The following is a 25,312-nucleotide window of genomic DNA, read 5'->3' as shown; positions in this document are numbered from 1 at the left end:
CTTCTCCGTGTGGTGGTTTCTCTTGCTGCAGGGCATGGACTCTAGGTGCATAGGTTTCAGTGGCTGCAGCTGGCGGGCTCTGGGCACTTGGGCTTTGGTAATTGTGGCACAGAAGCTCGTTAGTTGTGGCTCGTGGGCTCCAGAGCATGCAGGCTTCAGGAGGTGCGGTGCACGGGCTCAGTTGCTCTGTGGCATGTGGAATCTTCTCGGATCAGGGGTGGACCCAGTGTCCCCTGCATTGACAGGCGGATTCTTACACACTAAGCCGCCAGGAAGGCCCAGGTCCCATGAGTTTTGTACTAATAAAACGAGTGTTGCCTACCCTCCAGTTCTGCAAGGGTCAAGTCATTGACTGCTAACCCCTAGGACACTGTGTAAGAATTCAGGACAAAGAACAGGAGCACTCAGTGCTTTGGGAGAACAGGCAAACAAAAATGGCCCTTAGATATACTTTAGGAAATGTTTTATGAATCTGGATTCTTGCATCCTCCCATACTTAGAAAAGCACTAAAATATCATTAACTGATGTATCTATTTCCCTTAACTGAAAGTAAACTTCTACTAAGATATATGCTGGATTGCACATACTTTGTAGCCAAAATCTCACATATACTGGCCTCTTCCTCCCTACCTCTTCAGAGCATTTCTTCAGAGCTATCTGAGAGGCTGTCTGTTAGTGCTCAATGAGACACTGACTAAAACTCAACTCTCAGCAGTACGTTTTTCTTTAGTCAACAGTCTATACCCCGAATGCTATTGTTTGGCTGTTGTCATGGACCCGTGGAGCATAGCATCCAATTCTACCTCATCTATTGTGTCTTCTTAATATCCTTATCTTACCGAGCCTTTGACTCCTTTCTTGTCCCGTGCACCTTGTTCCTGACATTGGCTGTACTTTCCTGTGAGGCAGAACTCAGTATGCATGACAGCTTCCTGAAGTGATGCAGTACAAAGTGCCCAGAACAACTTGTGGGTTTTTTTATTTAAAAAAATCTGAAACTACATTTAATAAAGCACTTAGATCTAACTTCTGGTTTGCCGGAAAACAGGTGAAACAAGCTATGTAAACTACTAGGAAGCAATCAGACAAGTCAGAAGAGACCTTTCTACAGGGCAATTGCTTTTTTTTTGACAATGAATGTTAAGAACTTGTGGGGGGTGGAGGGTTGGGAAGGAGGATATAATCTGTTGCAGGTACTCAGTTCAGTTCAACTACACATCTTCCTTATGATGGGGTTACATCCCAATAAACTCATCCTAAGTTGAAAATATCCTAAGTCAAAGTGCCTTTAATATACCTAATCTTAAATGTGCTCAAAACATTTACATTAACCTACAGTTGGGCAAAATCAGCTAACACAGCCTATTTTGTAATATAATAAAGTATTGCATATGTCATGTAACTTACTGGCTACTGTACTGAAAGTGAACAACAGAATGGTTTTAAGTATATGGGTGTTTGCCTCTGTGACTGTGTGGCTGACAGATGTGGCTTGCTGCTGCTGCCCAGCATTACTATAGATCATGAGAGAGTATTGTTAGCCCAGGAAAAGATCAGTTTGAAGTATGGTCTCTACCGAATGCATATAGCTTTTACACCATCATAGAGTTGAAAAATCCTAAGTTGTACCATCATAAGCAGGGGACCAACGTATGCTACTGTAGAAAGGCAGCCATAGATAATATGTAAACCTGTGGGTGTGGCTTTGTTCCAATAAAACTTTATTTACAAATCCAGGCAGCTGGTAAATCAGTTTGATATGAGGAAATAGCCAACCAAAACAACCATCACTCCCACCACTCCCACCATTTTTTGAGAAAAAATGTATTAGCAAAGATACCACTAGCCTGGATTTTAAAAGACTGTGATTGTTTGGGATGTAAAATGGTATTTGTGTCCCCAACTGAGAAAACTGTTCAGATGGACATAATCTCTGAGGCCCTCTTCAGATATGGCCAAAGTTAGTAATGGACAGGGAGAACCTCCCAAAGGGCAGAGAGAAGGACCACAGATAAAGAACTGCTTCCAGACAGCAGAACAAGAGCCAAATCCAAAGGTGTTCCCTGTCCCCTTAGAAGGGGCACTTCTGTTCATTTGCCAAGCAGTGTTTCAGAATTGCCCCAATCCTTGTCACGATTATTTGCTGACTGTGTGAAGCAATATCATTGGTCTTTTCAGGTCACAGGTCTCTAGATCAGTAAGAATCCAACTGGACTTAACTGGAGACTCTTTGAAACTGGTATGCCTGGGTGACATTGTTAGCTTACCACCTTTGGGGAGAGGCACACCTTTTATATGCAGAAGGGAAATTAATATTTAAGACCAAAGTAGCAGGCTGTGGTAGACTGTATTCTTTTCAGCAAATATCCATTTGCTTTCCCCTACTCTGAAACTCAGCACTTCTGCTGTGAGGTATATACTTTCCTGCCCCAATGTTGAGCTTGGTCAATGAACCTGGGTGGATATAATGTACACTTGCTCTAAGTACAAACTGAATGTGCTTGCATAATTTAACTTGGCCTCATCAGCCATGGCTTCCCTGGTAGCTCAGAGGGTAAAGCGTCTGCCTGCAACGCGGGAGACGCGGGTTTGATCCCTGGGTTGGAAAGATCCCCTGGAGAAGGAAATGGCAACCCACTCCGGTATTCTTGCCTGGAGAATCCCATGGACGGAGGAGCCTGGTGGACTACAGTCCATGGGGTGGCAAAGAGTCGGACACAACTGAGCGACTTCACTTTCACAAGCCATGAGTATGTGTTTCAGATAGTGACTGCTCCCTCAGCCTGGGTCCTAGGATAATCAGCCAAATCATGGATTCAACAGAGAAGGTATTTCTTATAAGTCACTGAGATTTGAGGTTTTTATTCAGCATGATTTCCAAGAAACATAATTAATACAATTTCTCTCTCAGAGCTGGGCTTTAGGAGGGAGCAGACAATAGGACAATAAAATCTTAGGAAAATGCAGGAAGTTTTTCTGAGGATGGTGATAATCCTTTGAGTTGGGATTCATCAATAAAGGGTCCATCTATGATAACATGTAATGCCGTATCTTTGCATCAGGAAAGTATTTTCTATGAGAAAAATATAACTTGTTTCCTAATTCACATGGACAATTTCCAAGAATACACTGTGGCAAAAAGAGTAACTACATATAAAATAAAAAGCTATACATAAATATGATTTATCAAAAAATGAAGCCAAACTAGAAATATTCCAAAGAAAAGCTTTCAGAATTCAAATTTAGGCAAATATCATTTTTGCTATTGATCTAAAGAACAGATTTCAAATACTATTGTCCATTGCAGTGCATCTTTTCAAGTTTAAAGTCTTTCTTAAAATAATGTTGAAAAGACTATTGTCTATAAAATTTATCAATAACTCCAAATTAATAAAGAGCTCAAAGCAGAGTTTTCAAAAAATGAAATTGGATACTATAAAAGGCTTCAAGTTCTAATTTTTTAATAAGGTAGAATAACATTTACTGTTTTAATAAAAGCAATACATAATAAACATAAAAATACAAAATAAAGTCACAATTTTTCTGTAATCAGAATGTTTTTTTCTTTTTTCATGACTGAGGTGCTTTATTTGGGTATCTGTTTAAAAATGTGGATGGAGGGGTGAGAGAACTGAGAAAATGGTGGTCAAAAGGTACAAGCTTGCAGTTGGAAGCTGAATAAATTTTGGAGATCTAACGTACAACATTGTGATTCTAGTTAACAATACTACATTACACACTTCAAAGTCGCTAAGAGGATAATCTTACATATTCTCACCATGATAAAGAAATGATAATTATGTGTCATGATGGAGATGTTAGCTAATGGTGATCAGATCAACAGTGTTGTACATTTTAAACTTACACAGTGTTCTGTATCAATTATATCTCAATTTTTTGGAAATTAAAAAAAAAATCACTTATTTGGCTGCACCTGGTCTCAGTTGCCACATGTGGGGTCTTCGGCTGTGGCATGCAGACTCTTCACTGCAACCGTGTGGGATCCAGTTCCCTGACCAGGAACTGAACCTGGGCCCCCTTGCCCTGGGAACATGGACCCCCAGCCACTGGACCACCAGGGAAGTCCCCCAATTTTTTTAAAAAGGCAAAAAAAAAAAAAAATCTGTAGTGAGTTGAACTAAAATGAGATTTATCTGAATAAAATACAATTGACAGTTGAAAAAAAAAAAAAAAAAGATGTGTGTGGATATGCTTTTCTAACTTTCTAATATTTTGTTGACAAACAAATACACAGAAGTATTCCAAATGAGAGCTGGGATTTCCAGGAATGTTGTAGAAAAAAATGTCCATATTCAGTAGAAGGCTGGACTAGATGTCTTTTGGGGCCCTTCCAAGGCTAAGATTTTCAGATTTATAATAGATTCCATGTAACATGTAACTCAAGCTAAAAAAAAATAATTGCAGTATTAGAATCATTCCAAAAACAGTGAAAAGCATTTCACTTGAAATTTCTATTTATATGACATTAAAAACAGAAACAAAAAAAGTCGAACTAGAATTCCTATTAGATCATGGTGAGATTCTTCTCAAGCTGCAGAACAGTTTCCTTGAGGGCAGGATCCTCTGCCCAGTTGACTTTACTCCCCAAAATGAGGTTCTGTAATTTAAGAAAAAAAATTGTTTCAAAATTAAAGTTCTCAGTTTAAAAAATTTATCAAGATTTTAAAAAAATCTCTTTTCACTTATCAAATATTTACAGAATTATGTGTGAACATTTGCTCTGTGATGATGGGAAAAAATAGTAAATGCATTCTTTTGTCTTTATTTCTACTTTTAATAAGGCTTCAACCTTGATTGCCATAATGCTAGGGAATATTTACAATGTTTATAACAATTTTTCTGCTTTGCCAGTTTTTGTAGATAGTTTTTACCTCTTAAGGAAGGATATTTGCAGTGTTTCCTAAAGGAAAAAGACTACTGTTATGGTTCAGAGTTTATTTTGCATTTCTACACTGAAAAACAATTAAATTGTAAGTAATAAGCATTATTTTGGCAAGAGGTAAAAGAGCTTAATTCTCAGCCCTTGCAAAGTTCCAAGACTTTGACAAAGGTGAAGATTATTTTTGTGGTAGGCAATGGAGGACTGATCAAGGTTATAATTAATGAAAATTCTAGTCATTATTCTTTGAAAAACTGCAGCTCAATGATACTGAATTAATTCAGTTATATATAAAAATATGAAGCCTGAAAATAATAAAATTAATCACTTTTAAAAAGTTCTTTACCACCCCGTTCCTATTTTATATAAATACTACCTGGAACACATTTTGAATAACTGTAGTAATCTGTATCTCTGTCTCCAGGTTTTGTTGTATGGTCTTTATTTTGTCTGAATTTTCCATACTATCCAAATCTTCTTTCTGTTTGTTCTTTTCAGTCTGTATTTCTAAAAGTTTTCTTTCTGAAGCTTGTTTTAATTCTATTGGGTTAAAAATAAAACAATATACTATATATGACAACTCCTATAAACAGAATCGTGAAAACTTATAAAGCAGAACAGTTCCCGACTACGTCAGTCAATGGAAAATTTTTATTATGTATTTTAGGTTGCAGTTCCATTCTGACATGAAAATTATTTCTCTGGTGGAAAGCACCAATATTTTAATTTCATACTTAGCAATGCCCTCTGTGAGACGTTCAAGTGTGCACGCATGACAATGATACTGTTACAAATGTTTGCCATGGCATCATGTCAGAGGACTTCCTCTGGGTTGCCAAAAAAATAGGTGATATATGTAAGGAAATACTCCCCCTCCCTTAATTTACAAAAATTACATATCAATAACTTTTCAAGGAAAGGTAAGATTCCCTTCTTCAGGGATAAATATCATCAACCATTTTTGTTGTTGTTCCTGAAATATTCTGAGAATTACACTAGAGATCTTCCTTTCATCTTCAGTTGAAAATATCCTAAGTCAAAAATGTCCCTAATCCACCAAACATCACAGCTTAGTCTAGCCTGCCTTAAACATGCTCAGAACGCTTACATTAGCCTGCAATTGGGCAAAACCATCTAAGCAAAGCCTGCTTTATAACAATATATTAAATATCTCATGTAATTTATTGAATACTGTACTGAAAGTGAAAAACAACAGTTCTAAGTGTATTGGTTGTTTACTGGTGTGATCATGTGGCTGCTGCTGCCTGGCATCACATGAGACTATAACGAGCCCAGGAAAAAAGCAAAATTCAAAATCTGAATTCAGTTTCTACTGAATGCATATCATCGTAAAGTAAAAAAATTGTACGTCGAAACACTGTAAGTTGGGGACAGACAGTATTTATAAATGGGTATATCTCAGGAGCTCAGTTCCTTGACACTGATGTATCAAAAGTAGGTTGGAATGCAATGGAAAAAGAAGCCAAAGGGTGATTAGACCGGTGACCAGGACCACTTCTGACCCTGAGATTACTTACGAGAGGCAAATCTAGGGGCTTCCCTGGTGGCTCAGTGGTAAAGAATCCACCTGCCAATGCAGGAGACAAGAGTTTGATCCCTGATCTGGGAAGATCCCACGTGCCGTGGAAGAAAGTAAATCCACGTGCCACAAGTATTGGATCTGTGCTCTAGAGCCCAGGCACCGCAACTGCTGGGCCCATCTGCCAAAACCACGGAGGCCCCTGAGCCCTGGAGGCTCTGCTCCACAAAAGAGGCCACTGCAGTGAGAAGCCCGATGGCAGTAGGAGAAGCCCTCGCTCGCCACAACTGGAGAAAAGTCTGTGCGGCAGTGAAGGCCCAGCACAGCCAAAAATAATAAAAATAAATGAAGTGATTTGTTAAAAGGCAAATATCCATAATGTTTAACAATAATAAACCATGCCTATAACTGTTAAATGAAAAAAGGAGTAATACAGAATAAAATTATGCCAATTTTATAAATAAAAAGCAATGAAGATCGACTATCTCTTGACAAAATAAAAAATTTAATTTTTCTTACGTATATTTTTGTTTTCAAATTCTTTATAGAGAATATGTAGAATTAGCCTTAGTTTTCTCTGAAATAGATTTCAATAAAACATTTCAATAATTTCAATGCAAAAAGCCATTTCATGTTAAGTTAAACTATAGAACCATATGTATCAAGTGGTCATTTAAAAATTATGTACCAAAAAAATAAAATTATGTATGGACTTCCGCAGGAATCTGCCTGCCATGCAAGGGACATGGGTTCGAGCCCTGGTCTGGGAGGATTCCACATGTTGTGGAGCAGCTAAGCCCTAGTGCCCCGAGCACTGAGCCTGTGTGCTGCAGCTACCGAAGTGTTCACACCTAGAGCCTGTGCTCCAACAACAAGAGAAGCCACCACAATAAGAAGCGAAGTACCGCAGCCAAGAATATAGCCTCTGCTCACCAGTCCTCGCAAAGCAGCAAAGACCCAGTGCAGCCAAAAAATAAAATAAATAAGTAATTAAAAAAAATTATACATATAAATGTTTATGTGGGTGTGGAAAAAGGCCTGAAGTGATGTATATCTAATTGTGGTCACACAAGAAAGAGGTATGGCTTTCACATTATACTTTTCTGTATTACTTGATATTTTCCCCCCACTGAGAATGTGTTAATTTTTGTGATTCAAAGTTCTGAAACAATGGATCAAGCAAGATGCACTTTATATATTCATTAAATTGCCACGTCCAAAATTTTAAGAAAATTTGAAAATTAAAAAAATTTTCAGTGATTGGGAGAGCTTCATATTAAGGGAAAAATGTGTTCTCAAAAAAAAGAGCCAAAAAGTGTTCTACATACGCAATCTCTTCTTTCTAACATCAAGCAATTTTTCCTCCAAATCCCAAGTTTCCTGTTATTAGAAATAAAAAGATTAAGGCACATAACCTAAGAACACACCTATAATATTTAAATCATTGAATTTTATCTATTCATATTTTCCAGAGCTTCAGTTTTCAATTCCTCTATTTTTACACAACAAAAGGGAAAGAAAGAGTAGCTTAAATGATTAAGTAGATAATTAGTCAGAAATAATGGAACTATGAAAAGAGAGAAAACTTAAGGATACTGAATTCCAACCATACCCATCTTTGGGCAATCCTAGTCAGTCACATACAGTTACCAGCAAGAATGTGTTACTGAAATCATGAGAATGCATAAGCAGCTTTATGTTCAGAATTACCTGCTGTGATTTCATTATTAATTTATTCAGATTTAATATTTGTTTCATGTTATCCATGAGCACGCTGAAAAGGAATAAAAAATATGATTTATTAAGTTTAAAATTTTTCATTAATTAAGAATGTATATATATACTTAGTATATATACACAGTTAGTATATATATACTTTCATTATATCCACTGTACACTTCAGTATAGTCATTGTTTAACAAAATAAGTCTAGAAAAGTTTGGTGTAAACTGAATTTTTGATGCATTTCCCTAGAAAAATTTTTGCTCATAGACAACAAAGAATATCAAATTTAAGCATGCAGGAACATTTTTTATTTTTTTCTTGGCCATACCCCATAGCATGCAGGATCTTAGTTCCCTAACCAAGGATCGAACCAGTGTCTTCTGCAGTGGAAACACAGGGGTCTTAACCACTGGACCGCAAAGGAAGTACCCAGGAACATTTCTAAACATCTCATACAATAACTTGCTAATACATAGTTCTTTTTGGAAACGGACTTCAGGATTTTTTAAAAATTAATTAATTTGGCTGTGCTGGGTCTTAGTTTCGGTACACAGGATCCTCCATCTTCATTGCAGTATGTGGGACCTTTAGTTGAGGCATGTGGGATCTAGGTCCCTGACTAAGGATCAAACCCGGGCCCCCTGCATTGGGAGTGCAAATTCTTAGTCACTGTTCCACTAGGGAAGTCCCCAGATGTTAGTTTTTAGACCAGTTTTAGATTCAGGGCAACACCAAGTGGAAGGGAAGCCCATATGCCCTCTGGCCCCACACTGGCACAGCCTCCCCCACCAGACTGGCTCATCTGTTACAGATGATGAAACTACACTGACACATCATTACCATCAAAGTCCAGAGTTTACATGAGGATTCACTCTTGGTGTTGTACATTCTATGCATTTTGATAAATGTATAATGACATGTATCTATATCAGACAGAATAGTTTCACTGAATAAACTGCTTTTATTCCCCATTCCTTCAACAAGTATTTGAGAGACTACCTCATGTCAAGATTGTACCAGGCACCAAGATTATATAATAGACTACAACCCAGTACCTGTTTACAAAGAGGAAAGAATCTTATGGGGGAAAAAAAATAAATCCACAACCATCGTTATGATTTCATTAGACTCAGTAATGAATATGAACCCTTGTAAGAGTTGTGGAAAGAACAGAACAAGGAAACCCTGAGTCTTAAAGGATGTAAAAGTACAGTTGATCCTTGAACAATGCAGCTAGAGTGGGTGGTTAGTTACCAACTGTACACACAGTTCACAGCACTGCTCCCTCTGCCTCAAAAACAAAGGAATTAAATGACTCACCCAAGGACAGAAAGCTGAAACAGTCTGGATCAAACCCTAGTTCACTGATTCCACATACTGTGACCTCTAAATAAATACAAACTTTCCCCCATACTTAAAGATCTGTAAAATGAAAATACAGGTACTATATTTATTGGAAAAAAAAAAAAACCACAAAACACCTGCATAGAAGTGGACTCAAGCAGTTCAAACCCATGCTGTTCAAGGGTCAAGTGTAAGTATGAAGAATACCTAACAAGCAGTTTGGTACAGCTGGAGTAAAAGGGTAGAAATAAGACTGGGCAAGAAGAGTGGTTCTCATATTTCCTAGTGCCACCTTCCTTTGGGAGGCTTGTTATATGTGGACTGCCAGCTTCCTGTCTTAGGATCGGATTATAGATGACCTTGAATGCCCGAGTCTTTATTTTATATCCCTTGGCAAATTATATAAGTTGCTCATTTCTGCCCATGAAAAATGAGGAGTATATTTCCTATCTCATTGGGTTATTGTTGGCTTAAATGAGATAGCATTGTTCCTGTCTTACAGTAAGTATTAAAAGTTAACTTTCAAAAGCTTCCTTCAAAATTCTAGATCATCTGGGTAAACCTCCATTGATTCTCAGGGTCCCCATCCATTTGGAACAGGATGTCAGTGGGGCTATAAAGTCTGTAATGATGAGAAGGGCCCACTTTTCTTATTTCCCAGATAAAGGTGGTCAACAGTGACAGATAATTAAAAAAAAAAATTATGGAACTAATCATTATGCCATCTCCCTTACTGCCATCCTTACCAAATCCAGAAAACATAAAATAAAACAAACAAAAAAAAGATACCTAGTCTTGATGTCAGTCTTCTCCAGGTGTTTTTTAAGTGTAGTTGAAAGCTGCATCCTATAGAGGAAAAAACTCCATTATAAAACATGGATAACATTTATGGTACAGTGAAAAGAAAATTTAAAAATACAACAAAGATTGATTTCTGCTTAAATGTAACATAAAACAAAAGTAGGTTTTTAAATAGTATTATATGGGAAATAATTTGGTAAGTCAGTCATAGAAACACCAAGTAACACCAAGAGGGATGGGGCTGTTACATGTGGTTGTGCATGGCCAGGCAGAGGGGCTGAGCTGGCCTGACACCCTGCCTGAACTTGCTCTCCAGACCATCCACCTAGGTGCAGGGCTGGGAGGAAGCAGTAAGGCATTACAAAATGTAATGTACAATATGATAAAATACAATTAACATTGCTATAAGTTACATATGAAAGTTAAGAGAATAAATCTAAGAATTCTCACCCCAAGAAAAACATTTTTTTTTCCTATTTTTTAAATTTTGTATCTATACGAGATGGTTGATGTTCACTAAACCTACTGTGATGATCATTTCAGGATGAATGTAAGTCAAAACATGCTCTACACCTTAAACTTATACAGTTATTGTTTAGCCATTAAGTTGTGTCCGATTCTTTTGTGATCCCATGGACTGTAGCCTGCCAGGCTCCTCTGTCCATGAGATTTTCCAGGCAAGAATACAGGAGTGGGTTACCATTTCCTTTCTCCAGGGGATCTTCCTGACCCAGGGATCGAACCCATGTCTCCTGCATTTGCAGGCAGATTCTTTGCCACTGAGCTGCCAGGGAAGCCCAAACTTATACACTGCTGTATGTCAATTATATCTCAATAAAACTGGAAGGAAAAAAGGCATACAGATCAGCAGGCTCAAATTAGGTAGAGTTAGGGAATACAAAGCCATACTCTACTATAAACTTAAAAATATGTCTATGTATATAAGCAAGCACTGTAATTTGTTTTTAAATTCAATAGCTAGTAAATAAGTAATAATGAAAAGGCAATAAGCTCAGCAATATTAGTCATTTCATTAAAGGGGATATCTTAATAGCTCTGATCTTAGTAAAAAAATATCATCTATATAATGAGCCAGCACATTAGATGAGGGAAAAAAAGCTCACAGCTAGAAGTAACTAAAAGGACTTTAGCTATTTTCAATTAAATGTAAATAAATGTATCTGGGAAGGTCAGAAATACAAGGGAAAAACCATTGGAGTCATTCACTGAATTGAAATGATCAATTCCGATCCTAAGTCTACAATGGAGACTATGTTTGTCTCACTGACAGCTGTATACCAGCATCCAGCACAAAGCGCCAAGATAGCGAGCACGCAAATATTTGCTGAACGAAAAAATATACATGCAAAGTCTAAAATTAAAGATATATTTAAACTCAATGACAATTCCTTTACTCCATTAAGAGTTACTGGGATGAATATGAGACTTCCCTGGTGGCCCAGTAGCTAAGACTCCCAATGCAGGGGCCTGGGTTCAATTCCTGGCTGGGGAACTAAATCCCATTTGCTGCAACTAAGGATTCCTCTTGCCACAACTAAGACCTAGCACAACCAAAAATAAATCATACAATCCTATCAAACACCAAATGTGATCTAACCTCACACTTCTATTGTCTTGACTGACATTTCCTTATTAACCCTGTCTTATGTAACTTCTTCAAATGAAAACATTAATGATGTAACTTTTCTCTCAGGGCTCAAAATTTGTGGGACCATCAACTAATCATCATTTTGATTAATTCAGACTAGTGGTAAAGAACCCACCTGCCAAAGCAGGAGACATAAGCGACTCCAGTTCAATCCCTTTGAGAAGATCCCCTGAGGGGGGGCATAGCAACCTGCTCCAGTATTTGTGCCTGGAGAATCCCACGGACAGAGGAGCCTGGTGGGCTACAGTCCACAGGGTTGCAAAGAGCTGGACATGACAGAAGCGACTTAGCACACACACCCCACCTTGAGGCATGCCCATTGTGCATACTTAAAAGGTAATAATTACCTGTCTAATGCAAGCTTTTTCATTTCAAAAGCAATCTTTGCCTCTTCAACTTCATTTTCTAGTTCTTCAATTTTACTGCCAAAGAAGCATGAACCAAAGAATGTCAGCAATATCAGATAAAGTAACTGCTGGAATAAAGGTATAAAGTAAATCTTTGAAGAAAGTAAAATGCCTGTTATCTAAATAATAGTATTCTATAGGATCCCACACTGACACATTTACAGATTTGGTAACCTGATTCCCACTGAGTTACTTTGATAAATATCTCGGTAAAGTGGGGTAGATGCCAAGAGTGCTAATGTGGTAGATCACTCATGTGCATGTAACTCTACATCCCACATCAATAACATCTCAATATGTGCATGACAAATTACTTGGGAAAACAAAGAAAGGAAAAAGAAAGACAATATTATAAGATGGATAATATTGTTAAATCTGTAAAAAGCACAACTAAAACTTTAAATATGACATACGCTTCAATTTGCTTTTCCTGCATGATTTGTTCTGGCGTTTTTTCTTCATCTACAAATAAATAAATTTTTGAAGTTAGAAATATTTTATAAAAGCATTGTCCCACAAAAATATAATGTGAGCCACAAATGCAAACCAAATATGTAATTTAAATTTCTAGTTTCCATATTACAAAAGTAAAGAAACCAGTGAAATTAATTTTAATAAAGCTGATTTAACCCAGTAGATCCAAAGTATTGTCACTTTAACATGTAAGCAATTTGGAATCACTGTTGAAATAGTTCACAATCTTTTCTTCTGTTCATATTTTACATGTAGTCCTTCTCAATGAGGAATGACCATATTTCAAGTGTTCAATGGTCACCTGGAGCTAGTGACTAACATATTAGACAGCACAGATTAGAATGATAGAAAAAGAGAGTAAAAAAATCGAGATCAATGTAACAAAATAAAAACTACATCTATATATAAAAATTTTTAAATATATGTAAAATTATATCCAAAACCACAAAATAATTAAGGATAAATTTAACAAAATACATGTATGTATGACCTCTCCACTAAACAGTACCAGATAGTAAAATGGAAAGATGCACTGCCCACATGAACTGGGAGAATCATGGCTAATGTAACAGCTGCCAGTGTAAGGAACTCGCCCGCACTGATCTGTGTGCTCTGCCATGCCTGGTTGCTCAGTCGGGTCTGGCTCTTTGTGACCCCATGGACCGCAGCCCACCAGGCTCCTCCACGGGGATTCTCCAGGCAAAAATACGAGAGCGTGTTGCCATGCACTCCTCCAGGGGATCTTCCCAACCCAGGGATTTAACCCATGTCTCCTGCATTGCAGGCGGATTCTTTACCATCTGAGTCACCAGGGAAGCCCCAGAATACTGGAGTGGGTAGCCTATCCCTTCTCCAGGGAATCTTCCCGACTCAGGGATCGAACCGACCCAGTGCAGAACAGGGGTCTTCTGCACTGCAGGTGGATTCTTTACCAGCTGAGCTACCATAGTCCCACTCAAAATTCCAGAAACTGACAAGCTGATTTTAAAATACATATAGAAAAATAAAGGACCAAGAAAAGTCAAAATAATTTTGACAAAGATTGAACTTGAAGGACTTATAGCAGTTGATAATCAGGACTTACTATAAAGCTACAGTAATCCAAACAGTGTGGTACCATTGTAAAGATAGAAAGATTTCTCAAAGGAACAGAAGAAAAAGTCCAGAAATAGACCTACACATATACAATGGATAAAGAAGTCTTTTCAACAAATGTCAGAAAAACTGAATTTACACATGGAAAAAAAATGAACCTTGACCCTTACTTAGCTCACACTATACACAAAACTTAACCCAAAATGAATCACAGTACTGAATGTTAAACTTAAAACTTTAAGACTTCTAGAACAAACATAGGAGAAAATCTTTGCAACCTTGAAGTAGTCAGTTTCTTAGACAGAACTCATAAATTACAAACCACAAAAGAAAAACAGTGAAAAACAACACTTCATAAAAATTAATGCCTTCAGCTTCTGAAAAGACATTGTTAAGAAAATAAAAAAGCAACAAACTAGGAGAAAATTTCTGCCATATATATATATATACATATATATGTACACACACACACACATATATATTTATTCATCTGAAACAGGACTGTATTTATTTTTTGAAAGAAGTGAATGTTTAAGAGAATATATAATATATTCATTTTTAATTAAAACTCAAACTCAGTAAGACTAACAATCTAACTAAAAATGGGCAAAGATTTGAAAGAACACTTCAAAAAAGTAAACTACCAATAAGACATGAAAAGATGATCAACAACATTAGTTATTAGGGAAATATAAATTAAAACCACATAAAATATATCACTACATACTTACTAGAATGGCTAAAATTTTAAAAGACTGACAGTATGAAGTTTTGGAGAGGATATTGAGTAACTGGAAATCCCATACACTGCTGGGGAGGAATCTGCCATAATGGTATAATTATTTTAGCAGTTTGGTAGTTTCTTAAAAAGGTAAACATACACTTACCATATCACCTTGAAATGTCACTTTTGGGTATTTAACCAAGAGAAATGAAAGCAAATGTTCACAAAAAGATATACAAATGACAACTGTCCAAAGCAGCTTTATTTATGAGGGGCAAACACTGCAAACAATTCAGATGTTCATCAACAGGTAAATGGATTAACGAATTGTGATGCAGTCATCATAAAACCTACTTCACAATAAAAAGGAATGAATTACTGAAACAAAAGAGCATGGATGAATCACAAAAATGTTACACTGTGCAAAAGTAGCCAGACACTTTGGGAGTGACTACTAACAGGTCTGGGGTTTCTTTATAGAGTAATGCAGATGTTCTGCAATTAGATAGTGGTAATGGTTACACAACATTGTAAGTAATACTAAAAGTTACTGAATTGTACACTTTAAAATGGTGAATTTTGTTGCGTGAATTAAGTAACAAAAGAAAGATGTTGGAAAAAAAAACAAAACCACCTATAAATACATTTACATCAAATTCTAGAACAGTACTGTCCAAAAGCACAATGAAATGCTTAATATCTGCAGTGTCCAGTATGGTAACCACCAGCCACACTGTGGCTGAAGCATTTGATATGTGAGTAGTACAACTGAAGAAAAACTAAAGTGAAACTAGTTAGTTGTACTCAGACGAGGCAATGGCAACCCACTCCAGTACTCTTGCCTGGAGAATCCCATGGACAGAGGAGCCTGGTGGGCTGTGGTCCATGGGGTTGCGAAGAGTCAGATATGACTGAGCGACTTCACTTTCACTTTTCACTTTCATGCATTGGAGAAGGAAATGGCAACCCACTCCAGTGTTCTTGCCCCGAGAATCTCAGGGACGGGGGAGCCTGGTGGGCTGCCGTCTATGGGGTCGCACAGAGTCGGACACGACTGAAGTGATGCAGCAGCAGTTAGCTGTACTAGTCACACATCAAATAAGTTCATCTTCTAAGCCTGTGAGTCTCTTTCTGTAGAAATGTTTACATCTTTGATTTTAGTGCTGATCTTGATTAAAGAGATGTATATACTTGTCAAAACTCATCAAATTGGGCTTCCCTGGTGATCCAGTGGTTAAGAATCCACCTTGTAAGGCAAGGGATACTGGTCTGAACCCTGGTTCGAGAGGATCCCACATGTGGAGTAGCTAAACCTGTATGCCACAATTATTGAGCCTGTGCTCTAGAGCCCAGGAGCCACAACTACTGAGCCCATGTGCTGCAACTACTGGAGCCCGTGCGCCTAGAATCCACACTCTGAAACCAGAAAAGCCACCGCAAAGGGAAGCTTGCACGCCACGACTAGAGACTAGCCCCCGCTTGCCACAACTTGAGAAAGCCAGCATGCAGCAACGAAGACTCACTGTGGCCAAAAAATAAAATAAATACATCTTTAAAACAACCTCAACAACAAAAAACTCATCAAATTATACCCTTAAAATAGATGCACTTATTATAAAAAAAAAAAATCCTTCAAGCAATAAAGTCTCAGTATTTTTTAATGGTAAACACTAATCAATTTTAGATACATTATCTTCTCTTCAGAACTAAAACCTAACTTCTTATGTGTGTGTTAGAGGCTCAGTCATGTCCCATTCTTTTTGACCCCATGGACTGTAGCCCTCTGTCCACGGAATGCTCCAGTCAAGAATACTGGAGTGGGTTGCCATTCCCTTCTCCATGGGATTTTCCCAACCTAGGGTTCGAACCCAGGTCTCCTGCATTGCAGGCAGATTCTTTACCATCTGAGCCACCAGGAAGCCTAGGCCATAACAATCGGTCCTCTCCTTTAGCTGTAGAAATTTTAGAGTGTAGACTGTTCAATCAACTCATGTTTTCAGATGTCACAACTTCCTTAAAATTAGCTATACAGGGCAAATAAGAATGGCATGAGGAGGAAGATTCTTTTTTTTTTTTTGGAAGATTCTTATCACTTGGATTTTAGCTCTAAGGTCATCTTCTTGAAGAATCCATCTCTGATTACTGTATCTAAAGTTGCCCTTCCCTCTTATCATACCATTATTTCCTTCATCACATTTACCTCACCTCATAATTATCTCAAGTCTCTTTGCTTACCTGCTTTGCTACATAGAATTTAAGCTCCATGAGGATAAAGTCAGCCTTGTTCAACACTGTATCTCTATTCCTAGCATCCATTCATTCAACTATGATTGCATGATTACCTCTAGAGATAATTCCTCAATGGTTCAAATTTTGAATAGCTTTTCCCCTACAACTCATCGTCTAAGATCAGTTATACTTTTTAAATATATTATGTGGGCTCTCATGCCAGAAAAAGCATTAGACAAGTCCTACTTCTCATCTCTAAGATAAATATAATTTGTTTAATACAAGGAACACAGGCTTTGGAAAGAAGGACACCATTAATTCCTCCAGGGGAAGGACACTGACCTACCTATCATCTTTGTGGTAAGCATTTTTTAATCGAATTATAGTTGATTTACAATGTTTTGTTAGTTTCAGATATATAGCAAAGTGATTGTTTTACATATATATAAATATAAATACTTTATAGATAATACATATTCTTACATAGGCATTATTGATGTTACAAAAGGGACATGACTTTAGAGGCAGTAAGGTCTGATTCATTTCCTAACTCCAATGGTTACTAGCTATAATAAGCAGAAGAGAGGCTGGGGCCCATTTTTTTTTTAAGGTTTTGTTTTCTTTTGTTCTGTTTTGTGCATAAGATGACTTTAGACACCCTAGAATGGGGATGGAAAACACACCAGAAATGCCTTCTGATCTATGGCCTTAAAGTGAGCTTGAACAGAGCACAAAAATTATATAGGTTCAAACATGGACTCAGGGAAGTAACTAAAACATCTATGAGGTGCCTAGGCTTTTCCACAATTCTTGATTCAACACAGTGTACTATTTGGTTTTATTCTATAAGTTTACTTCATAGAGAAAGAAAAAGTAACCAAAATCTATTTTGTGACCCAAGGGCTTATAATAAATCAGGTGGCATTAGGTGGTTATTACTTAAGAAGACTAAACCCATCATTTAACTACTCTCTTGGCCCTGAGATTTTTAGATTAACAATTGTAAAAGATAAATTAAAAATTTTTATATAGAATTGAAAATTGTCAATCATACTTTTATGCCTATCTCCTTTCTGCTTTCATGTCATTAATCTAGTGTTTCTCAAAGTACAGGTCTCAGAGCACTTGCTCAATAATCATCTAATCTCCTAACTTAATGTTCAAAGTGTTGCTGGTAGCTAGGCCCACAGGAATTTCCAATCAATAGAACTTAATTTTCTTGAATTCCTAACACCCCCCCTTCCCTAGATAAATAATTGTAAAATTGATCTTTTCCCTGGAGTACTGTTCATCATCAAACTCACAAAACCTTATTTGAAAATGAAAATCCTTACTTGCATCAACCATTGACTTATATTCCAAGAGTTGTTGTTTGGTCTGTGCTCTTAGCCTGAAAACAGATAAAGAGAAGAAAGTTATATAATTATTGAGGTTTTATTCATTACTGTATGATAAATCAACTCATCTTTGTTGGAATCTGATGCAACAAAATGAGTATAAATAAAGAGCATTAAAATCTTCCAGGGACTTCCCTGGTGGTCCAGCGGTTCAGATTCAGTGCTCCTGATGCAGGGGGCCCAGGTTCAATGCCTGGTTGGGAAACTAGATCCCACATGCTGCAATGAAAGCTCCCTCCCACACACGGCAACTGAGACTTGGCACAGCTAAATAAGTAAATATATAGTTAAAAAAAAAAATCTTCCAGGTTGGCCTCATTTTATTTAAAACAGGCTTATAAGATGTTATGCCTCAGAAAAATACACAAAATGAAATACAGTAGGAAAACAGCATCTGTAAGAAAAAGTTAAAAATTTGATTTTTAAATTTATTTTTAATGGGCTACACTGAAATAAAGCTTAAAGACTACACAAAGAAATAGATCAAAGTGGTAAACTCCCAAACACAGTAATGAGTTACAAACAGATTGAAACATTCTTAAGAGATACAGAAAAATATCGAAGATACTAATCCTTGGATAAATAAGTAATTTATGTAGTTTCTTAGTCATCCTATGACTCTACTTACTTAAAAATCATACAAAAAAATGGGTAGAAGAGCTATGGGTAAAATGATAACTACTTATTAGATGTTTCACATTTACCTGGTAACTCCCCAGTTCTGTTTGTTTTGTGACCCTGAGATCTAGTTAAGTAGCTAAGGAACATTAGACAAAATTTTAAAGCTTTGCAGCATTCAGTTCCCTGTTTTAAAATTCCAAATGAAAAGAGCAATTTCTTAAGAGTTTAAGTAAGACAGCATTTTATGAACACACTAAAACAATAATTCATTTTTAGCTGAGACGGAAAAGGAGATGTTATATCTTTAATATTTTATTATTTCATATTGTAGGTAGAAAGGGATTTTTAATTTATTCATTTTTTAGAAGTGTTTCAAAGACTTTTACACAAAAGAATGTCTTTCCACATCAGTGAGTAATAGTGTTCATCAGAATCTTCTGAGAACAAAAAGACGAAGGCAAGCCCATACACTTGGTCAGATGTCAAAGGAATGGGAAGTGGGCTATTATGTCACCCCTGGAGTTCCTGCTGCCTTTTTTACTAAATGCTGTTCACCAGTTGAGTCAGGTGGACTTTTGTGAGAGAATAGTGTTTGGTGGCCAGGACCTCTTTGGGGGCATTTCTTCCTAAGTGTAATACACAACAGATGGGAATAGGGGAAAGTAATACAGGAAAGCTACTCGTTTCAGTTCAGGAGTTGATGAAGCCCATATATGCATTCAAGAAACCCATGGGATCTTCTAGCTGTGAACAGTGGCTATTATGGTCATCTGGAACGGACCCTGGACTATATGGGCACTTTCCTGTATAGCTCCAAGAACTCTGGATAGGAATTCACCAGATCCCATGGCCCACAGATAAAATGAAAGGGAATAGTTAACAGGAAAGAACTCCCGCTCGTGTCTTCTGAACTTCTTCCTGTATATATTGTAAGAGACGATCGATAACTAAATCCCCATCACTGTTGCCTATCTCTGCCCACCGGTCCCACAGCTCACTCTCAGGGGGTTGGGTGTATGGCCCAAAGACCGGGGTGAGACTTTGAGAGAATACAAAGAAGTTCATCAGTCACGTGAGGATGGGTGGCAGCATGCCTCCACCCTTGAGAAAATTTTGAAGGAAAGGATGGTGAGTCTTGATAAATATAACTCCATTTGACAGACTCTTTATGGTAAGTCAGCCAGATCAATTCCACTTGAACCGCAGAGCAGCTCCTGGGCAACAGTATCTCCATAATCATGAGACAAAGGCTGATCCTGTGGTTCTGGAGCTCCAGAGGCTGCCAAAATGCCTCCAAGAAACTGACCTGCCCCAAAATGGAATAGTTTGGGCTCTGGTTGTCAGTGAAGCCAAAGCCAAAGAAATTAAGAGCAATCACTTGATGAAATCTGAGGGTAAGAACTATCCAAGTCTTGTACCAATCAGAGCTGGATGTTGGAAAGTCATGTAAAAGCATGATTATCTGGTGACTTCCAACCATACCCACAGAGACTTTAACAGATGTTCAGTCCCTTGTAGGTGAAAAATTTGCCTAGCAACTTTCATGAGTGAGGAGCAAGGGGAAAACTGTGGGAGTGGGGAAGGAAGGGTAAGACCTGGGCTATAAGATTCCACGTTTGGAGGAACCTGTTGTGCATTTGTATCGGGGTAATTCTGAAGGTGAGGTTGTGAGGTTTATAAGGTAAGGCCTTTCAAAGCAGTGATGAAGTTGAAATACATACAGTTACAAAGCTTATTTTTTTTAAAAAATTCCCTTGTTATGATTTAGGTCTGCAAATTTTTTTCTGTAAAAGACTAGAAAGTAAATATTTTAGGCTTTGTGAGTCCTATAGTATCTACTATGGGCTTCCCTGGTGGGGAAGATAAAGAATCTGTCTGTCAAAGCAGGAGACCCAGGTTTGATCCCTGGGTTGGGAAGACTTCTGGAGAAGGGAATGGCTACTCATTCCAGTATTCTTCCCTGGAGAATTCCATGAACAGAGGAGCCTGGCAGACTACAGTCCATAGGGTTACAAAGAGTCAGACACAATTTAACGATTTTCACTCACTTTCACTCATGGTATCTGCTGTAACTACTCAACTCAGTCCTTGCAAGTTGTGTTCCAATAAAATGTTACATAAGGAGACTGAAATTTAATTTCATATAATTTTCACCTGTTATTAACATTCTTGTAACTTTCCCCCCAACCATTTAAACACATGAAAACTAGTCTTGGCCTGAGGGGTCACACAGAAAGAAAGAGTAGGATGGATATGGCCCAGGACCATAGTTGCCCACTGGAGTAGAAGACTGATGTCCTTTCTCCTTAAGTCTTTTCCATAGCAACGTACAGACATTGCTTCCTGGTAGAAAATACAAAACACGCAGCTTCTGGATTGAAAAGGGTCATAGCTATAACAGAGAAGGGCAGAGAAACCTCCCTCCAGTATAAATCTGGGCTTGGATGCAACCCACAAAGGGCTTGAAAATCAGGACCGCAGGGCATAAGTGGGTAAGAAAAGCGATGTTAATTATAGCTCCGTAGGCCCTTTGCTAAACGCTGACCCTATAATATCTTTTAATTCCCACAGCAACTTAGCTAGGAAGCTGTCATTTTTCCTCTCTTTTCCAAGACGAAGAAAGGGGCTTAAGGAGCTTAAGTGAATGCTCTAGTCACCAGCCATTAAGCGATCGACACTTAATTCGAACCCTAGACATTTTCGGCAGAGAGGGGAGCTCTTGGCCAAGACGCCCACTTGGCTCCTGCCCCGTCGGTGGGAGGGAACAACCTGAGCAGCAGGGTCATGCGGTCCTCCGGCCGCGCCGCCTGGGCGCCGGCGACCTGCGGCGGCCCGCCTTCCCCTCCGGAGTCCGCAGGCTTGGTGACGGCTTGCTCCTCGGACTGCGTCTCCATTCCGGGCGCGAAGAGCTACCACGCAGGATTGGCGACCTCTGCCACAGAAGGGGCCGCTTTTCCCGCCACAAAATTGATTCCCGGAACCAGCCGGAGGGTCTTCGCGCGCGGCCACACCCCTTCCGCCTCATGGCCCCGCCCTCTGGTTGCCATGGTTGCTGCAGGCTCTTCTTTTATTCCGGCTCTAGTAATTAAAGTTGTTCAGTCGCCCAGTCGTGTCCGACTCTTTGCGACCCCATGGACTGCAGCACCATGGACCTAGCACTGCAGCTAGGCCTCCCTGTCCCCCAGTCTCCCAGAGTTTGCCCAAGTTCAAGTTCATTGCATGGGTAATGCCATCCAGCCTTCTCATCCTCTGATGCCCTCTTCTTCTGCCCTCAGCCTTTCCCAGCATCTGGGACTTTTCCAATGAGTCGACGTTCGCATCGGATGGCCTTGGGCTTCCCTTATGGCTCAGCCGGTAAAGAATCCTCCTGCAATGCGGGATTCCCTGGATCTCTGGGTTGGGAAGATCCCCTGGAGAAGGGAAAGGCTACCCACTCCAGTATTCTGGCCTGGAGAATTCCATGGACTGTATAGTCCGTGGGGTCGCAAAGAGTCGGACACGACTGAGCGACTTTCACTCTCCACTTTCAGCTTCACCAACAGTATTTCCAGTGCAGATTCAGGGTTGATCGCCCTTAAAATTGACTGGTTTGATCTTCTTCCTGCCCAAGAGAATTTCATGAGTCTTCTCCAGCACCACAGTTTGAAGGCATCAACTACAGACCACTAGTAAAAGTTCGAAGCACTTTAATTAAGCGTCAGCTCTGTCGAGCTGGGCTAAGCGCTATGCTGCAGCCATTTGGAGGCACTCAGGCTTGTGGCACCGCGACCTGGAGGGGAGAACGCCGACATCAACTGTCTTTCAGCCTTTGAGCTGCAGCCATTTTAGCATTCTTCTTCCATCTGCTGCCTTGGAAGATGGGTGTGCAGGGCAAATAGAGATAAGCATTGGGGAGTTTTGTTCTGAGCTCATTAAGTCCAGACCCCTCATTTGACAGACAAACCAGAGACCCAAGTTCAGAGATACCCACTGCCCTCTAGGAAGCAGTGTGCAGACTTTCAGTGTGAAATTCAGCTGTAAGATTGACCTTTTAATTTCACTTTTTTTGCGGGAGGAGGCGGTTGATCCCTGGTTAGATAACTAAGATTCCACACGCTGCAACAGGTTTGCGTGCCCCCGAGTGTCAGTTTTTTGATCTGACAGATTACAATCCAGCTTTCTCAGCTGAATTTCATGCTCCAGTGTTTAGCTGAGCAGTGTTCAGGGCATAAATGCCTGATTGTAGTTTTTCACTATGATCTGTCCCATAAGTGACACGATCTTTGTGGCACAAGCAACTCGGGCCTCTTTGAACAGGAGAGTTTCTAGTTTCTCCTGAGTTTACTTGTTCACACAATAGCACCCTCCCTTTCCTATTATCAAAGTAATTTGGCCCCTGTTAAAAGATTCAAAAGGCACGGTAGGATGTAAAATGTTAAATTCACCGCTACTACTCCCAAATTCCTGGAAGAACATTTTGCTTCATTTTTTCTTTTACAAGAAAGTGACTGTTTTCTTTTTTCACTTAATTACTTTGTCAGGGATGTCTTATAATGTTTCAGAACTATTTTATCTGGGATGTCTTCCGGTATCTCACGTCAATCTCATCCTTTTAAGCAGCTGCCCATCAGGAGTCCACTGGTCAAATTTGGGCCAAAGGTTATGCAATGCTTTTCCTCATGAGCATGCATCAGGATCATGGAAAGGACTGGTTAAAACAGATAGCTAGGTCCCTCTCCAAGTTACTGATTCTGATTTGCTTTTCTTGTCCCCAAGTGATATTGCTGTTGCTGGTTGAGGATGACACTTTAAGAGCCACTGCAGTAGTGGATTATAACAATGAATTAAAAAAAAAAATTGAAACAGGGAATTCCCTGGTGGTCCAGGGGTTAAGACTCTGCTCCCAATGCAAGGGGCCCGGGGTTGATCCCTGGTTAGGGAACTAAGAGCCCACATGCTGCAACTAAGACTGGGTGCAGTCCGCCCCCTCCCCCCCCAAAAAAAAAAGTCAAAGAGGGCATGTCTGTGGGTGGGGAGCCAAATTTTAGAGGATGTCCAATACAGAAGGGATAATAAAATTGAATAATTACCATCATCTCACTCCCAGTGTGACAAATTATTCAAAACAAGTATCTTTAATGTCAGAACAAGAAAGAGAATTCCCTAGTGCTCCAGTGGTTGAGACTCTGCTTTCACTGCCAAGGTTGCAGGTCAGAGAACTAATAGATCCCCACAAGCCATGCAGCATGGCTAAATAAAAATAAAGTAAAAGACAAAAAATCTAGGGACTCCCCTGTTGGTCCAGTAGCTAAGACTCCATACTTCCAATGTGTGGGCTCAAGTCCAATCCTTGGTCAGGGAACTAGACCCCACAGGCTTTAACAGGAAGAGACTTACAGATTTAGACAACGAATTTTACAGTAATGGGGGGGGGAGTGGGGAGGGATAATTAAGGATGGTTAGGTACACACTGCTATATTTAAAATGGATATTCAACAAGGACCTATTGTATAGTACATGTTATATATTAGTTAGTCAGTAAGTCATGTCCAACTCTTTGCGACCCCATGAATCACAGCACGCCAGGCCTCCTTGTCCATCACCAACTCCCGGAGTTTACCCAAATTCATGTCCATTGAGTTGGTGATGCCATCCAACCATCTCATCCTCTGTCGTCTACTTCTCCTCCTGCCCTCAATCTTTGCCAGCATCAGGGTCTTTTCAAATGAGTCAACTCTTCACATCAGATGGCCAAAAGATTGGGGTTTCAGCTTCAACATCAGTCCTTCCAATGAACATCCAGGACAGATCTCCTTTAGGATGGACTGGTTGAATCTCCTTGCAGTCCAAGGGAGTCTCAAGAGTCTTCTCCAATACCACAGTTCAAAAGCATCAATGCTTTGGTGCTCAGCTTTCTTTATAGTCCAACACTCACATCCATACATGACTGCTGGAAAAACCATAAGCTTGATTAGATGGACCTTTGCTGACAAAGTAATGTCTCTGCTTTTTAATATGCTAAGTTGGTCATAACTTTCCTTCCAAAGAGTAAGCGTCTTTTAAGTTCATGGCTGGAATCACCATCTGCAGTGATTTTGGAGCCCAAAAAAAAGTCAGTCACTGTTTCCCCATCTATTTGCCATGAAGTGATGGGACCAGATGCCATGATCTTAGTTTTCTGGGTGTTGAGCTTTAAGTCAACTGTTTCACTCTCCTTTCACTTTCATCAAGAGGCTCTTTAGTTCTTCTTCGCTTTCTGCCATAGGAGTGGTGTCATCTGCATATCTGGGATTATTGATATTTCTCCTCGCAATCTTGATTCCAGCTTGCACTTCATCCAGCCCAGCATTTCTTATGATATACTCTGCATATAAGTTAAATAAGCAGGGTGACAATATAGAGCCTT

The 25,312-nt window shown here is 39.0% G+C and overlaps 1 protein-coding gene and 1 pseudogene across 1 annotated transcript; both read right to left on the bottom strand.

Moving 5' to 3' along the window:
• Nucleotides 1-4,458: 4,458 nt before the first annotated feature.
• Nucleotides 4,459-21,849, bottom strand: CENPH (centromere protein H). Its single transcript, XM_065905380.1, has 9 exons — nucleotides 21,697-21,849; nucleotides 18,244-18,299; nucleotides 12,801-12,849; nucleotides 12,328-12,402; nucleotides 10,300-10,356; nucleotides 8,152-8,215; nucleotides 7,770-7,821; nucleotides 5,278-5,441; nucleotides 4,459-4,619 (listed from the first exon to the last, which is right to left on the bottom strand). The coding sequence occupies exons 1-9, from the start codon at nucleotides 21,819-21,821 to the stop codon at nucleotides 4,527-4,529; spliced, it is 735 nt and encodes a 244-aa protein (XP_065761452.1). The 5' UTR covers nucleotides 21,822-21,849; the 3' UTR covers nucleotides 4,459-4,526.
• LOC136146722 (mesoderm-specific transcript homolog protein-like) lies at nucleotides 19,618-20,985 on the bottom strand (annotated as a pseudogene).
• Nucleotides 21,850-25,312: the final 3,463 nt, after the last annotated feature.

Source organism: Muntiacus reevesi, chromosome 14 (assembly GCF_963930625.1).
Source record: "Muntiacus reevesi chromosome 14, mMunRee1.1, whole genome shotgun sequence".
Lineage (NCBI taxonomy): Eukaryota > Metazoa > Chordata > Mammalia > Artiodactyla > Cervidae > Muntiacus > Muntiacus reevesi.
This window is presented reverse-complemented; position numbering and strand designations above follow the sequence as displayed.